The sequence below is a fragment of the Protopterus annectens genome, chromosome 2.part2 (genome assembly GCF_019279795.1).
Source record: "Protopterus annectens isolate FY-2018-M chromosome 2.part2, PAN1.0, whole genome shotgun sequence".
In the NCBI taxonomy this organism is placed as follows: Eukaryota; Metazoa; Chordata; order Ceratodontiformes; family Protopteridae; genus Protopterus; species Protopterus annectens.
In genome coordinates, this window is record NC_056730.1 from 1,096,089,149 (window position 1) to 1,096,105,073 (window position 15,925).

General features: G+C 39.7%; 1 protein-coding gene across 1 annotated transcript in view; it reads left to right on the plus strand.

The window, feature by feature from the left end:
* The window catches only part of PNPLA7 (patatin like phospholipase domain containing 7), a gene marked incomplete in the record, with an annotated part of 4,152,928 nt that overhangs the window by 867,575 nt on the left and 3,269,428 nt on the right, over window positions 1–15,925 (plus strand). Inside the window, 1 exon segment of the mRNA XM_044064320.1 lies at window positions 12,119–12,278. Coding sequence (XP_043920255.1) covers window positions 12,119–12,278 — 160 coding nt within the window.

Below are 15,925 nucleotides of genomic sequence, written 5' to 3' on the forward strand. Positions count from 1 at the left end.
TCTAAGGTGTTGCAACCACTATGGCACTTGAAGTAGGCCTGTGCAGGCCAGATGACCTTTTATCAGTACTGTAGCACTGAACATACTCCGGCATTTATAGTTAAGTTCCTGTGCAACTGTATTTTGTTAGCACAACCTAAATCTCAGAATGAAATTCAGAGCCACTGGGCATATCAGATGAATCTTGGGGTACACTTGTGTATTGCCGCAGACCTCAGCCTGCTAAGAATATTTATTTATTTTATTTTTAAACACCTTTATTAAATTATCACTTAAGACACAGACAAACATACATCAATGGAAAAGAAGACAGACCATATTAATACTTTTTTTCCTTTTACATACTTTATACATCACATATCTTTTCTTTATAACCCTCACACCTCCATCATTACAAAATTTGCTCATTTCCTGCTTTTCCTTAAACCTCACTCCTCCTCCTGAACATTAGTCTGTGTGTATTGTTCCCACAGTTTCCATTTATTTCTTAGCAATTTGTTCCTTCCCTTTCCTAAAGATCCCTCTTCCAGTTCTTTTATCTGTTTTATAATGTTAAGTTCTTCAAAAAAATTGGAGCAATGTCAGACTCAAAGCCAGTCACAAGTGGTGTCCCACAGGGATCTGTCCTGGGACCCCTCTTGTTCGGCATTTATTTCTCAGATGTTAAAGCAAACATGGGAGGGTTGTGGCTGACAAAGTTTGCAGATGACTGCAAACTAGGTGCCATAGTCGATACACCAGCGGACACATACATCCTACAAAAAGGCCTCACAGAAACGGACAACTGGTGCCGGAGTCATGGCCTTAAACTAAATGCCAAAAATGTATAGTCATCCCCTTTGGGAAAAACAAAGTACCCACAAATTATCACATAGACAGCAACCCACTGAGTATGGAAAAAGTAATCAGAGACCTAGGGACCCAAGTCGACAGCGACCTCTCATTTGACACCCACGTTGCCAAAGTGGTTAGAAAAACATTCCACCTTGCACACCTTATCATGAAGGGATTCACATCCAGATCCAAGGATGTCATTGTACCCCTATACTCCTCCCTCATCAGACCCATGATTGAGTATAATGCCCCATTTGGTATGTACCTCACCCGGCATTTGCAACAGCTAGAGAGACCACAAAAGTACCTCACCAAGAGGATCAAGGGTCTCCAACATATGTCTTATTTTGCCAGACTAAAGATACTCCAGCTCTATTCAGTAGCATGCCACCTGCTCAGAGGTGATCTCTGCCTGACGTACAAGGCCATGTCCAATCAGGAACGGATGGACATGCTCCACCTCAAAAGATCCAAATCCATCAGAACCACGAGAGCTAAAAACTTAAACCTCAGTACAAGTATGAATAGGACATGCTGGAGGGATAGATTCATAACCCAGAGGCTTCCCATGCTCTGGGACAAGATCCCAGTTCATGTTACACAGAGCCCCTCACTGACTCTCTTCAAGAGAAATCTTGATGAGTGGATGGGAGATCGTAAGTTTACCCCAGGGGTCACATCTGTGTCACTACCAGACAGGGGCACAGTAAACTAATTCTATTATATAAGGGGACCTTCACTGTGTCACTACTAGACAGAGGCACAGTATTCTAAATCTATTCTGTGCATTTTTGTACCATTTCATGGGGTGGCAAAAGCCACATCACTATGGCTAGGCTTACAAATGCCCCAGGGTAGATAGCCTAGTACTAAACTATGAAACTATGAAATACAGTTGGTTTAGACTTTGATTTCCATCTTGTAGTAATTGCTATTTTTGTCAGACAACAGAGCTAAACTTAATTTGCCTTGGCAATTCAGATCCTGTGTCTCTGATTGAAACAATAATTTTCTTAGTTAAAGCCATTTGCTCACCCAGTATTTCTGACAGAGCACTCTGTAAGGAATGTTTAAAATCTTGCCAACTCATTGCATTCCCAAAACATGTGTCCCTAGTTGCATCTTTCTTCCATGTCACACCTTGAGCCTTTGCTATCTGACTGAGGAAAAGGTCTTTGAAGTCTGCTTAGGTGTAAAATCACCTGTGCAGTCACTTCCTAGCAAAAATACGAAAATGTTTGGACCTTGTTGCGTACTTGATAGTTGTACATATTGTCCTCCCATTGTTCCTTTGTAATTTTTTTTTTTTTTCCCAGTCTTTCGAACCTCCTCTGATTCTTATAATTACCATTCAGCATTTTATTTCCCTACTAATTAAACTGTACCAGAGCAGGTCTTTCACTTGGGATTCTCTTATCCTGTTCTCTTGGCCTGTGTCCTGATATCAGTCACTGGTAAGGAAGGCAGTCCTTTAGTCTGCAGTCAAAATGTCATCTTAGTCTCACCCCACTCTTTTTTCCTTTCTCTCTGCTATGTGCTTCCAGTACTCTGGTTCCTTTGCCAGTTTTCTCCAGTAAATTCCAGCCCTCTCTTGCCTGTTTCTGTACTCCAACTTCCAGTCATCTCTATTGGCAAAATCTCCTTTCTCCATGCTCGTGTTGGCGTAAAATTCTTTAATTTATTAGAATACTTTCTAATACTTTATGAATGTAATATATTCTGGCGAAAATACTGACTTTAAGAACACTGAGCCTACCTATAAATGACAGTGGTAAGGCAAGAACAATGTTTTTGGTTCCTCACGACATATTTACTTACTGCTTTCGTTAATTCTTAACCAGTGAACTGCTTTTCTTCAGGCATGACCCAGGAGCACTCTCTGGTTAACTAAACTGCTTAGGGACTAGCACATTAGACAGATGGAGGATTAGGGAGTCATACCTGGTAATGCAAAATGACCCAGAAAACTTACTTATGAGTGGATTCATGTACATATAATCATCTTATATGCTTATCAGCAGCTCACATCTTTAATTGTGTGTATTAAGCTGCCAGAAAGTCTTTTTTATAATGTCCTTAAGGTTCTTGTTTTTTTCTTTTATTTGAGAATTTCCATGTATTTGCAACAGGTAGTTGTTGGTCAATTAATGCTGAAGTCACCAAGGAGTAATAGTTAGTTTTGTACATACTTACTTTCCTGTTCCATTGTTTTATAAAAGTTATTGGCGAGTTTCAGATTGTGGTGGGCATAAACTTTTTTCTCACTTTCTTCTCTCTCCCATGTGTACACATAAGTCTAAGTTCCCTGGGGTCTACTTCTGTAGACCGAAATGCCATATCACTGATGTTTAAAAGACCGAGACCAGAAGACTGAATTTCACATGAGTGAAACTTCACATTACTGACGTTTGGGATGCCAACAGTCTGAGGTGAGCAGAATGGGAAATCTGCCCATTTTTGCACTGCAGTGGGGCTATAGTTACCGATAGGAGTATTCACTGGGTTTTGTTTGGGTTTTGGGTTGTCATTACTTGGCGAGTTAATTGACAGAGTATAATTTCTGCTATTTATCTTTGTTTAGAAATGCTACATTTTGCTATGTATTATTAATGTTGTTCTAACTTTATAGGATGATTTTTTGTTGTTGGTGGAGCTGTTTGTATGGCATCTGTTGAATTGTGTTTTGTGACCAGTACGTATTGTTAAAGACGTAGCGTACTATTTTATAGGAGGCTTTTGAGCTGTGCACTGAATAAAGTTGTTGCCTGCAGTAGTCAGGTATATGTACTTTCAGTTTTGTGATCTTTCGGCCATTTGGTCTTAGTCTCTACTGAAGTAGACCCGTTCCTTGATATTTACATTTGCTGATTGTCTGTCTGTAAGAATTGGGCTAATGCACTTAGTGAAATCAAGGGACTTTTTCATGGGCTATGTTTGTCAGGCTATTTGGATCTCATTGTGCTTTGTGGAAAGTGTAAACCATGTTTCAGACGTGGCCAGAACACGAGGTACTTAAAGGCAGTTATGGGCATGTATACCATTTCAGTATTTATAGATATCAGACCCTTGTATCAGACCTGTGTACTGATTAGATGGAGATGGTTGATAACTGTCAGAGGTGGGCACGTTTTGTGACTTCCCTTGGTAATAGACACCTTGGCAAGCTAAATTCTTTTGGATAATATCTGCTCTTTTGTTAAATTTTGCTGTGGCTCCCTGCCGGCTAATAGCTTTAGGTAATTATGCATTAATAATGGCAGTACGTTTTTGTATGTAGTATGTCCAGTAACTGCTTTCTCGTGGGTAGACAGTTTTAAAGTATGACCAGTGCATGATAGCATTAGGTTGCTTGCCCACCCTAAGAGGGCTAATTTCAGTTTACTGGCCTTGTTTGAAAGTTTGTGGTAGCTGGCCGCACAGACTTTTCTTTTTTGATCTTGGAGCTGATACTAAAACATTTTTTTTGTTAGCTTTGCTCACCTAACTTTAAGCTGCTTCTTGATAACATTTTTGTTTGCTTTGTGACTAGTACAGAGCTAAAAGATGAGTTCTGAAATTAATTCAGTACATCACTCTGTTGCCCACCTCACCTTCTGTTTTTAATAGTCTACTGGAGTGTGTGTGTAAATATGTGTGTGTGTGTGTGTATATTTATGTATATATATATATATATATATATATATATATATATATATATATATATTCTATATCTATATATATGTATGTATGTGTGTGTATATATATATATATATATTTATATATATATATATATATATATATATATATTCTATATCTATATATATGTATGTATGTGTGTGTATATATATATATATATATATATATATATATATAAAATTGGGTCTATTTCATAGTATCAAAAGACCATAACATCGAATCTCATTTTATCGAGACCAGTGAATCCACTGTATATCTAAAACTCACATTATCAATTTCTGTTTCATCAAATGTTTCCACCAAAAGTTCCAAATGAAGTCCATGGTAAGTATTTATAAAACTTTATAAGCTTCCATAAATGGAATGGCACATTGTCACCGCATAAGAAAAAAAAAAAAAAAAAAGAGATGAAGTTCCCAAAAACCTTTCTGAGTTTAAGGAGGGTAGTACGTAACAAGTTTTAGTAGTTAAAGATGATTGCTCTGCAGGTGTAACAGTTGTTCCAGTGTTTCAAAATGGTACGACACAAAGATATTATTGATTTTCAACATTTTGAATGGAGGTCGCTATACATTGGGGATCTGGAAATTTATCTTTACCCCACTGTAGTGCGATCTCAGAGTTGGTATATAGAATTTATAGGGAGTGTACGGGCTGTAGCCCCAGAGAGGTATATTTTATGTTAAATTATGTTTATAAGTTTAGGAGGTGCTGTGAGTGTAGTGTCGTGGTAGTGTTGGTGGAGATATTCGGTGAAATAGAAATAAATGATATGAGTTTTCGGTATACAGTGGTTTCATTAACCTGGTCTTGATAAAATGAGATTCGATGTTGTTGTCTTTTGATATTATGAAGTAGATCCATGCATGTATATATATATATATATATATATATATATATATATATATATATATATATATATATATATATATATATATATATATATATATATGTCTGTGTGTGTTATATATATATATATATATATATATATATATATATATATATATATATATATATGGCTTCACTTTAGAACATTGAAATACCATAATATCCAGATATAAGCGGGGGGGGGGGGGCAAGCCGCCATGCACCCTCCATGTGGGGGGCTGCACCCCCCACACCCCCTGCTAATTAAATGTAGCTCTGAGATCGTACTACACAGAAGAAAATGGCAACCATACCATTCCACACTTCATAGCTGCCTGTTTAAATTGCAAAAAATTATCCTCAACCTTCTCTTAGAAACACTACTTCACTGCCAAAATACTACACATTACTATAGGTACTAAGCTATCGGCCCTAGGGCCTATACAAGCCCAGCCAAAACGTACCCTGGCTTTTGCCACCCAAGAAAATTAATTTCCAATGCGACTGTCGAGCAGAGCCATAGAAGTGATCCCCGGGGTGAATTTCCTATTTCCCATCCAATCATCAAGATTTTTGTTGGAAGAGTACTAATGAGAAGCTTTGTTTGATGTAGATAGGTAGTCTGAGACAGGAATCTATCCCTCCGGCATGTTCTGTTTGTTGTGGTGACAAGGTTTAGGTCCCTAGAGCGTGTAGCTTGGAGGGATTGGGACTTTAAGTGGAGCATGTCCAACAGCTCTGGGTTTGACATAGCTTTGTATGTTAGGCAGAGATCACCTCTGAGTAGGTGAAATGTGACGGAGTAAAGCTGGAGTTTTTTGAGACTGTCTGTGTAGGGCATCTGTTTGAGGCCGGTAATCCTCTTTGTGAGGTATTTCTGCGGCCTTTCCAGTTGTTGTAGATATCTTATAAGGTACATACCAAAAGGGGTGTTGTACTCTATAATGGGTCTAATGAGTGATGATAAAGGGGAACAATGACCTCTTTTTTTCTGGATGAGAAACCTTTTGTGATGAGGTGTGCCACGTTGAAGGATTTCCTGACTGCTGTGGCGATGTGATTATCAAAGGAGAGACTACTGTCCACCTGTATCCAAAGGTCTCTTATCACACTTTCGGTGTTAAGTATACTACCGCCTATGTTGTACTTCATGGGTACAGAGTTTTTACCAAAGGGGATGACAATTAATTTTTTGGCATTGAGCTTGAGGCCATGGCTTTGACACCAGGCATCTGTCTCACTGAGGCCCTTTTGTAGGATGTCCACATCGTTAGGAGTTTCGATTATGGCTCCTAGTTTGCAGTCATCTGTGAACTTTGTTAGCCAAAGACCTTCTGTGTTAGCCTGTACTTCAGAGAAGTAGATACCAAACAGGAGGGGACCCAGCACTGAACCCTGTGGTACTCCACTTGTCACTGGTCTGAAGTCAGATTTGAAGTCTGCTACTGTCACAGTGTGGGTTCTGTCAGTGAGCCAGTTGGCAACCCATCTTGTGACATAGGGATTTATACCTAGTTTAGTGAGTTTATGTATAATTCCAGAGTAGGGGCTGGTGTTGAAAGCTTTGGCAAGATCGAGATAGGCTGTGTGAACCACCTTACCCTCATCTACGGCTTTGGTGACTGCTTCAAAGAAGTCTATCAGGTTTAGGAGACATGATCTGCCTTTTACAAACCCAAACTAGGTGGGGTCCAGAGTTTGGAGATTACCAATGTCTTTGTTTAGAAGTTCTATGATGATACTTTCCATGGCCTTGCAGACCAGGCTCGTCAGGCTAATGGAGCTGTAGTTCCCATGGTCCGTGGTGGCTCCCCCCTTGTGGAGTGGGATAACCGTCGCTGTGTGCTATTCAGCGGGCACAAATCCTGAGGTGAGGCCATGATTGAACATGGTACTTAGGTGGGGTACCAGTTCGTTCTGTAGTTCATGTAGAACGCAGCCTGGGATGTTGTCTGGTCTCATGGATGCTGTGTTATTGGTTTTGGAGAATGTGGTTTTACCTGTGCAGCCATGATTACAGGAACTTAGCATTCTTCCGGTATAGAGATGGGCTTTTTAGGGGATGAGAGGGTGGTAAAGTTAGCACTGAACCTATCTGCCAGGATGTTGGCAATATCAGTTTGGTCTGTATATTTAGTGCCATTGTGCTGTAACTCAGAGCAGATCTGAGTGTTGCCATTATGATTCTTGACATAGCTATAGAATGTTTTGTGGCTATCTTTAGAATCAGTGGCGATTTTATTTTCGTAACTAGCTTTGGAGGATTTTATCAGGGATCGCAGCTTCTTACTGAGGCTGACCAGGTAGCTCCTCCACTCATGGGATTTTGCTCTCTTTTGCAACAGTTTCTTTCTTCTGTTGTACAGTTTGTTTATGGCAGGGGACCACCAGATCGGATTCCTTTTTTTGGAGGATAGTGTCTTGGTTCTGTTTGGGATAGCACGATCCATGCACTCGTGTAAGTGCTTATAAAGTGCAACTGTGTAGGATTCAGTAGTCGTAACTGTATTGTCTATCTGCATGGATGTCATGAAGTTCACCACTTCTGTCTTAAGCATGAAGTTGGCTTTGGCGACATTTTTTACCGTGGTTTCCTTAATGGGGGGGGGGGGGCAGGATGTAGATAATCTAGGGTAATTAGCTTATGGTCAGATCTCACCAATGAGGCATTGACTTCAGGTGTGGAACACCAGTCACTCATGTTGGTAATGATTAGATCTAGAATATTGTTGCCCCTGATTGGAGTGTGGATAAGTTGATCCAGGGCACTGGAGTTTATGAATCCCTGAAAGCGTTGAGCGAAGGAGTTGGTACATGAGTAGTTTTATCTGTTGCAAGCTACAATTTGGATTGCAGTTTTGCCCAGAGTTAGTTGCACTTGGATAACCTCGGCTGAATTATGCTGAGCAACTAGCCTGCAGGTGTGGATATCCTTAATGAATATGGACACACCTCCACCTTTGGTGTTCCGGTTTAGGTTACATGGCCGAAAAGTGTGATATGAGTTATAGCCTAGTAGTGCAGGGGTGCTCTCTGGAGCCTTGAATCAGGTGTCAGTCACTGCACAGATATCAATGTTCTCCATTTTAAGGAGTGCCTCGAGTGAGTGCATTTTGAGATTTAGACTTCTAGCATTAAGTAGCATCACCCTCAGTTTTTGCTTGCCTGTTCCTGTTACGGAGGTGAATTTGTCATTTGAACCTTGCCTAAAAAAGGCACTATAGGGGAGGCAAGAACCTTAGCCAGTATCCGGAATCTCTGGGGTGACAGGTGCAGGCCATCTCTGACAAAGCATTGTGATCTGTCGACCATATCATCCCAGGCATTCAGATACTGGATCCCTTTAGAATGACACCAGAAGCTTAGCCAGTTGTTGAAGTCAATCATTTTGTCCTTGTACTGCGGTATCATTCTGGGTGATGGCAGAATGCTACTCGGGGCTAAGGTCATACCTGCCTGGGCTACAAGATCGGAGAGCTCTTCCATGTCTCTTCATGTAGGGAGATGCATCTCAGGTCATTCACACCAACATGGACAATGACAGAGTCATATTTGTACTTGTTGTGGAGTGACCTGAGTGTGTGGCTTATGTGGCGGATCCTGGCACCCGACAGGCAGCTGACAGTAACCTTCTCCTTGTTTAGCCTGGTGAGTGGGACATCAGTGTGCCTGACTATAGAGTCACCTGTGACTAGTGTGTTGGGTACGTTGTTTTGCCTTATTGGGTGTGGTTGAGTGGCACACTGATTCTGCGGGCTATGCGTCATTTGGATTGTGTTGGGGGGGTGGAGGTTGCTTGCATTTCTACTTTGGAGGTTTCTGTTGCTTGAGCAGATTATTATTGAGATCCTCCGCCGTGGTGCAAGTGTTTACCTTCTCCTCATGACTGTCAAGTTCAGTCTTGGTTGGAGAGAGCTTTACCTCCAGTTTGGCTAGATAAGTGCATCTCTCACAAGTTGTAGTGTTGGGTGGTAGGAGGAGAGGGTTGTCTGTGTACATGAGGCAATTTCTACATTGCCCCAAGATGCCCAGATTCATCAGATAGACAGGAGAGGACACTGGGAGCTGACCCTTGGACATGCCTGAATAAAAAAACTGTTTTCCTCTAGATAAGTGAAGAAAGTGAGTACAAGAATTGTTTTCTCTAAGCAAGTGAGGAAAGTAAGTACCAAAACTGTTTTCCTGTAGGTAATGAGGACGGTTGAGTGCTGTAGTAATTAGTAGGTTGTTTAGTGCTTACAACAAATTCTGAACAAGTGCTGATCACTAATAAGCAAATTCAAGTGCTAAAACTAAGAATCTGTATCTGGACTAAACTAGTTACAGGAAATGGGGTAAACAAGTGCAAATGCAGGCTTTTAAATCAGAAAGTTGAGAGAGATGGAAAAACTGCCCAAACGGCCAATAACTACAATTTCTGGGCCAGAACCACTCCTTATGTGGTAGATAGGTTACCTAGTGCTTACCACTCCCACTGATAAGCTAGAAGGCTTCCCTCCAGCACAGTAAGCTTGGGGGGCTCAGAAGCTTACATACAGTCCTGGATACAGCAAATCTGAATCTGGACTACACTAGTTACAGGAAAGGTAGGAAACAGGCTTAGATTTTTTTTTTATATACAAAAAAGTAGCTAAAACAGCAGTAAAAACAATTCAAATGCAGTGCAAGCTAGCACACTTGAGTATGTAGCAATGTTAGACCAAACAGTTTAAAAAATGCAATTAAATTAAAAAGGACTAAAAACAAGTGCAAAAGGAGTCTATTAGGTAGAATGAGGTAAAGAGATGGGACTGGGGGGTGTATCCCAGATCAAATTTACAGCTGGGGCGGGCAACTGCAAAAGCCTCCAAATATAAACAACACCTTCAGCAGAGATCTGAAAAACGGTACAGTGAAGCAAAAATTACAGTGCACAACTCTGAAGTCAGCCAACAGTGATATAAAATTAGTCAAGCAACATTTAACAGTACACAACTCTGAAGTGCCAGAAAAATATACTTAGCTCTGTATATCTCCAGATAGTTTGAAGAGCACTCTGTCAGGACACAGGAAGGCTCCAGCAATATATATCTTTCCAATACTTACTCCAGTTTCACAGGTGACCTCAATCATGTTCTCTTCTTATTTACTATACTACAGTGTAACACGTCTTAAAGACACAGCAACTGATTTGCACATCATGACAGTATTTACACTGCCGATTCAACATGCTAACATTCGATATTGTGAACGTTCAGCATAATGCATTTTCAGGATTTTAGTCTCAATATTTTGAATTCCGATGCTGGTGGTGGTGCTGCGGTAGCATTGTTGCCTCACAGTAAGACGTTGTCCTGTTCGATTCTCAGCTAAAGCGTCTTCTGTGTGTAGACATGCGTGAATGGGCATACCTTCGTTGAAGGTTGTACGTCAGGGCTGGCAACTCAGTACGTAACAATCTACTGCCAATCATTAGCGGACCAGAGTTCCGCTGTGGCGACCCCAACTGGGAAAAGCCGAAAGATACAACATTTTGAATTCCGATGTTCTGGTATTTCAGTGTTCTAAAATGAGTCCATATACATACATATATATGTGTGTGTGTGTGTGTGTGTGTGTGTGTGTGTGTGTGTATGTGTATAAATATATATATATAAATATATATATATATATATATATATATATATATATATATATATATATATATATATAAATGCGTACACACATATGGATGTACTTTGAAATATTGATGTACAAAAATGGAGAATGGCAAAGGACTGCAACTCAGAAAAAAAAAAATTCACATTTTTTTGAAGGGGCAAGCCCTCCTGCATCACCCCCTGTTAATTATATATACCAACTCTGAGATTGCACAACCTGTGGGAAAGGGCAAATTCACACTCCTTACTAATCCACAAACTAATACTAGCAGAAGTAATCAAATGATTACTAGATCACTTTTGCCAGCATTAAAGATGTTCAAATTTACAAATGTTCGACTCTGTAATCCTTCCATGTACATATATATATATATATATATATATATATATATATATATACATATACACACACACACAGTTATGGAGCCCTGCATAATAAGTCGTCTGTTAGAGTAGATGGATGATGTATTTGTGGCTACCTCTGATGAGCTTCGATTCCGAAATGTTATTCCACAAGAAAGTGAAACCTGCGTTGTTATATTTATTAAAGTAGTGAATTCACATTTTCTTAAAATTAAGAGTTCTGTTTTGTTATGTGAAAATATATCAGTATTAGTCTGGTGTTGTAAATCCGAACCAGGAGTTTGTTAGGATGATTTAGCCAAATACAAACAATTTTACTTTAGCCACTCTAGTTTAAACACTGGTTAAAGCTTTTGTTTTTCCTTTGGATTTTTTGAACTGCCTGAGATTCCTATTTAAAAATATTTTGTCAGTCGACATGTTTTTACGGTATGGCAATTTAAATTCTACTAGTTAATGCACATAGTTGTATTCTTGATGGAACTGTGTTCTGTATTATGCTGCATATGAAACATTTTATTGTATTTCCATTCTTTTACACATTGTTCTTGAGCTGTATGCAGTGGGGATCTCCACCTCCTTCATATATTTTCCATAGTTTGATAAACAAGAGTTGGTGAATTATGCAGCAATTCTTTGTATATTAATGCTTCAGGTACTGGTTCATTGATCTGTTTGTTTTATCTAGCATTGTGTCTGAGTTCAATTGTTTCACAAGTGATTTATTTCTTTTCCCTCAGGGTTTTGGGTCACTTTGAGAAACCGTTGTTCCTGGAACTCTGTAAGCACATGGTTTTCATGAATTTGATGGAGGGGGACTACATCTTTCAGCCTGGGCAACTAGATGACAGCATCTACGTAGTACAGGATGGGAGACTAGAACTCTGCATTCAAGACAATGTAAGTTGAAGTTTGTTTTGTTGTTGTCTCCCTGCTTGCTGACCCCGCCTCCCTTGCCCACTGTGGCCCATCTGGTAAGTCTTGAGTCCGTCCTTTCTCTGGAGAGGGAAATCCTCAGTCTTCCTAGACCAGAAACCTACATGGACTGACTGAAAGTCCTATCACTGTACTGTGTGTCCTACAAACTTCTAAGAGGTGACCTGTGTCTGAGGTACAAGGCATCCTCCAACCCAGTACTGATGGATTTACTCCACATCAGCAAATCAAATGGCATCAGAAGTACTTGGTCTAGGGATCTAAACCTCTTCTGCAACACCCAACAAAATGGTTTGGAGAGACAGGTATATTTTGCAGATGATACCTCTGCTGTGGAACAGACTCCCTGTCCATATAAAACAAAGTTCATCCCTGTCCATATTCAGGCACAACTTAGATATACGGATGGGAAACAAAAAAATATGCCTCAGGACTGCCCCTTATACTACTAATGGACAGAGGCAGCTCCTAAATACTTTATCCCATGCATGAGTCCCCTCAAATTATCTATGGTATGATCCCAGTTATTCTGATTAGGGGTAAGGTATAATTATTGACTGTGGGATGGGTAAGGCCAGTCTGTAACCAAATGGGATGTTAGTTCAAGAACAAAAAGAGAAATTGTCTAGGCTTAAAATGACCCACAAGGGAAGCTAGTCTAGTACCTATCAATGTACATATAAACATTTTGTTAATAACAGAGCAATAGCTCTTAAGGAAAAGTTGGTTATAACTTGCTACCTTTGGTGATCTTACCTGCTTGGCTAGTTCTCAGCACCATGGTTATAGTATACTGGTTATTGGTGCAGCGGTTAGTGTTGCTGCCTGACAGCAACAGGTTCCCTGGTTCTATTCTCGGCTGGAGTGCCTTCTATCTGGAGTCTGCATGTCCTCCCTGCGGTCAAGTGGGTTTCCTCTGGGTGCTCCGGTTTCCTTCCACATCCCAAAGACATGCTGTAGGAGGATTGGACACTCTAAATTGGCCCAGGGGTGTGTGTGTGCATGTGTTTGCCTTTTGTGGAAGGTTGAGCATCAGGCTGGCAACTCGACACAGTAAAACTCCACTACCAATCATTTTGCAGACTGTTGTTTCACTGTGGCGACCCCTAACTGGGAAAAGTTGAAAGAAGAAAAAGACTAGATGGTACACAATGTGAAGAGTAGTAAAATGTTGTGATACAAAGTACCTTTGCTAATTTTCCCTTAGATCTCTTATTTGTCAGCATACCTGAGCTACTTTGCAAGGCTATGGCTAGGAAGACATTCTGCATCTGCTAAGTCTTGGATTTCTTACCAACATTAAGTCATTTAAATGGCTGTAACTAAGAAAATGATTCTTGTGAGCTGGGACACAAGATATGAATTGCCTAGACATAGTAAAACCTTAAGTTTAATCCTGTTGGCTGTCAAAAAACAAATTATTAGAAAATGGAAATCAAAATCTAAAGAAACTGTATTTGAAGCACTGAATATTGTAAAAGAGATAAAAGAAGTGGATGAGGGACCTGTAGTAAAGAGAAGAGCAAGTTACATAGAAATAAATGGAATTGATCTATGCAGAATAGTCGTCAGGAGGAGGAGTGAGGCGTAATGACAGACAGGAATTGAGCAATTTATTTAATGTTGAAGTAAGTGACAGTTGTTATGAATAAAAAAATGTGTGTAATGTTTGTAAATGAAAAAAATTATAATGTGGTTTGTTTTCTGTTAATGTATGTGTGCGTGTGTGTTAAGTGATAAGTTAATAAAAGTGTTTTAAAAAACATAGTTAAATTATTTTAAAAGTGTTTGGTATTTTTTCAATGTACAACACATTCAGCTTTGTTGTCAACAAGATTTAAAGAACTAACCCCCAGACCTTGAAGGCCTACTGTGAATTAATAGAACTTTTTTTTAATGGCATCACAAATGAAGAGAGGAAGCGGTCCGTACTTTTTTATGCTTGTGTGACTGATGTTAATGAAGAGCTACTTGTAATCTTATTATGGAATTGGTTTAATACCAGAGGCATACAAATGTCACTTGTGTACTGGAAAATTTACTGAAACTATACCTGCTTATGCAGTTTACCAGATTAGTCCACACTCGTAATTATAGAGATGTTATTTATTTTATTTGTATTTGTTAACCATGTTAGAGCAGTAATCCACATATACATTTCTCATGCTTTACCCAAGAGTACTATGTGGTGATACGATAGGCAAATTAAGGTTGGAAGGAATCCAACTTATTACCCTGGACTACAGAAAGCAGCACATTTAAAGCTCAGAACCTTAATCTGTGTCTCTGAATGATCTTGCAGAAACATTATAGGCTAGATTTATAAAGGTTACCATAAAGTATACAGTTTCTGAACTCAAGAACAGCCCTACCAAAATGCTTGTGGTGTCTATTCACTCAGAAAGGTCCACTTTGTGATGACCTTTATGAATCCAACCTTATGTCTTGATTTTCCAACCAAAATTCTTAGGCTTGTCTGCAGTCTTCAATTTTTGCTGGAATGGGTTAACTGTTTACAGCTTTTCTAGTGTTTAGGACACTAGAAGAACTCAGGTCAACTATGTTGCAGTAAGGGTTACATTGCTCTGTGCCTCAGAGTTGATTATTTGCCTTTGCCTGATTGAAATCCAAAGAAAACTTTGGGCTCAGAAATGGTCTTTCAAAAAAAAATGTGCAGAGGTAAGATGTTTTGCATCTTTCAATGAAATGCATGTGAGAACCCACTTTTACAGTCCCAAATATAATCTTGGTTTAGCCGAGTGTTATTCATCTGTCTCTTGTATTGTAGTCATAGTCACTTCTTCTTTTGTGAGGTGAAACGACAACCAAATCAAATTAAGAATGTGCTGTGGTTCCATCTGTGGTCTGATAGTCTGTGCTGTTTTTCCTAATTAGAAAATGTCAGTGAAATCTTGAAATGTTACACTAATGTTTGATTGCTTATAAATGCTGCAGAGTAAACATGTAATTACGTTCAGAACACATGCTACATTTGCCTGTGGTAGGCTTGACAGTTATGCAGGGAGTTATATTATGTAACATTTGCTTGATGGCAAGTGGCAGCCAAAAGCCTGTGCAGTCTGTCCTTTAAGGGCATTTAACATTTTACCTCCCCTCCGTCACTGCCATCTCCCTTACCGTATCACCAGTTGTCCCATGCCTACTTGAAGTACCTCAATGAATTTACCACCTCCCATTCCTGTAGTCCATTCCCATGGGTCTGTAGCACTTCTTTTGAAGATGTGCCTCCTCCTTCCCTGGCTCTTTCTCTTTCAGATCTCCCAGACATTATCTTATGCACTAGTATCATGTCTCTTCATCTCTTTTGGTCTCTGGTAAGAAGAGCTCCAGCTCCTTCATCTCTGGTCCTATCCACTCTCTTCTTTCCTGTGGATTATTCTGGTGACCTTCCACTGAATTCCTTCTAGAAGCTTGATCACTATTTTCCTGCATGGCCTCTTGTCTGACCAGAGCCCTGTATTGGGAGAACATTACAGCTTTGCTTCTGAATTATATTACTGTGAAGGTACACTTCAGCATTCTGTTTGCTTCTTCCATTGTCCTCTCTCTTCTGCTGGTTGAATTCAAGTGTGATGCGTATACACCAAGAC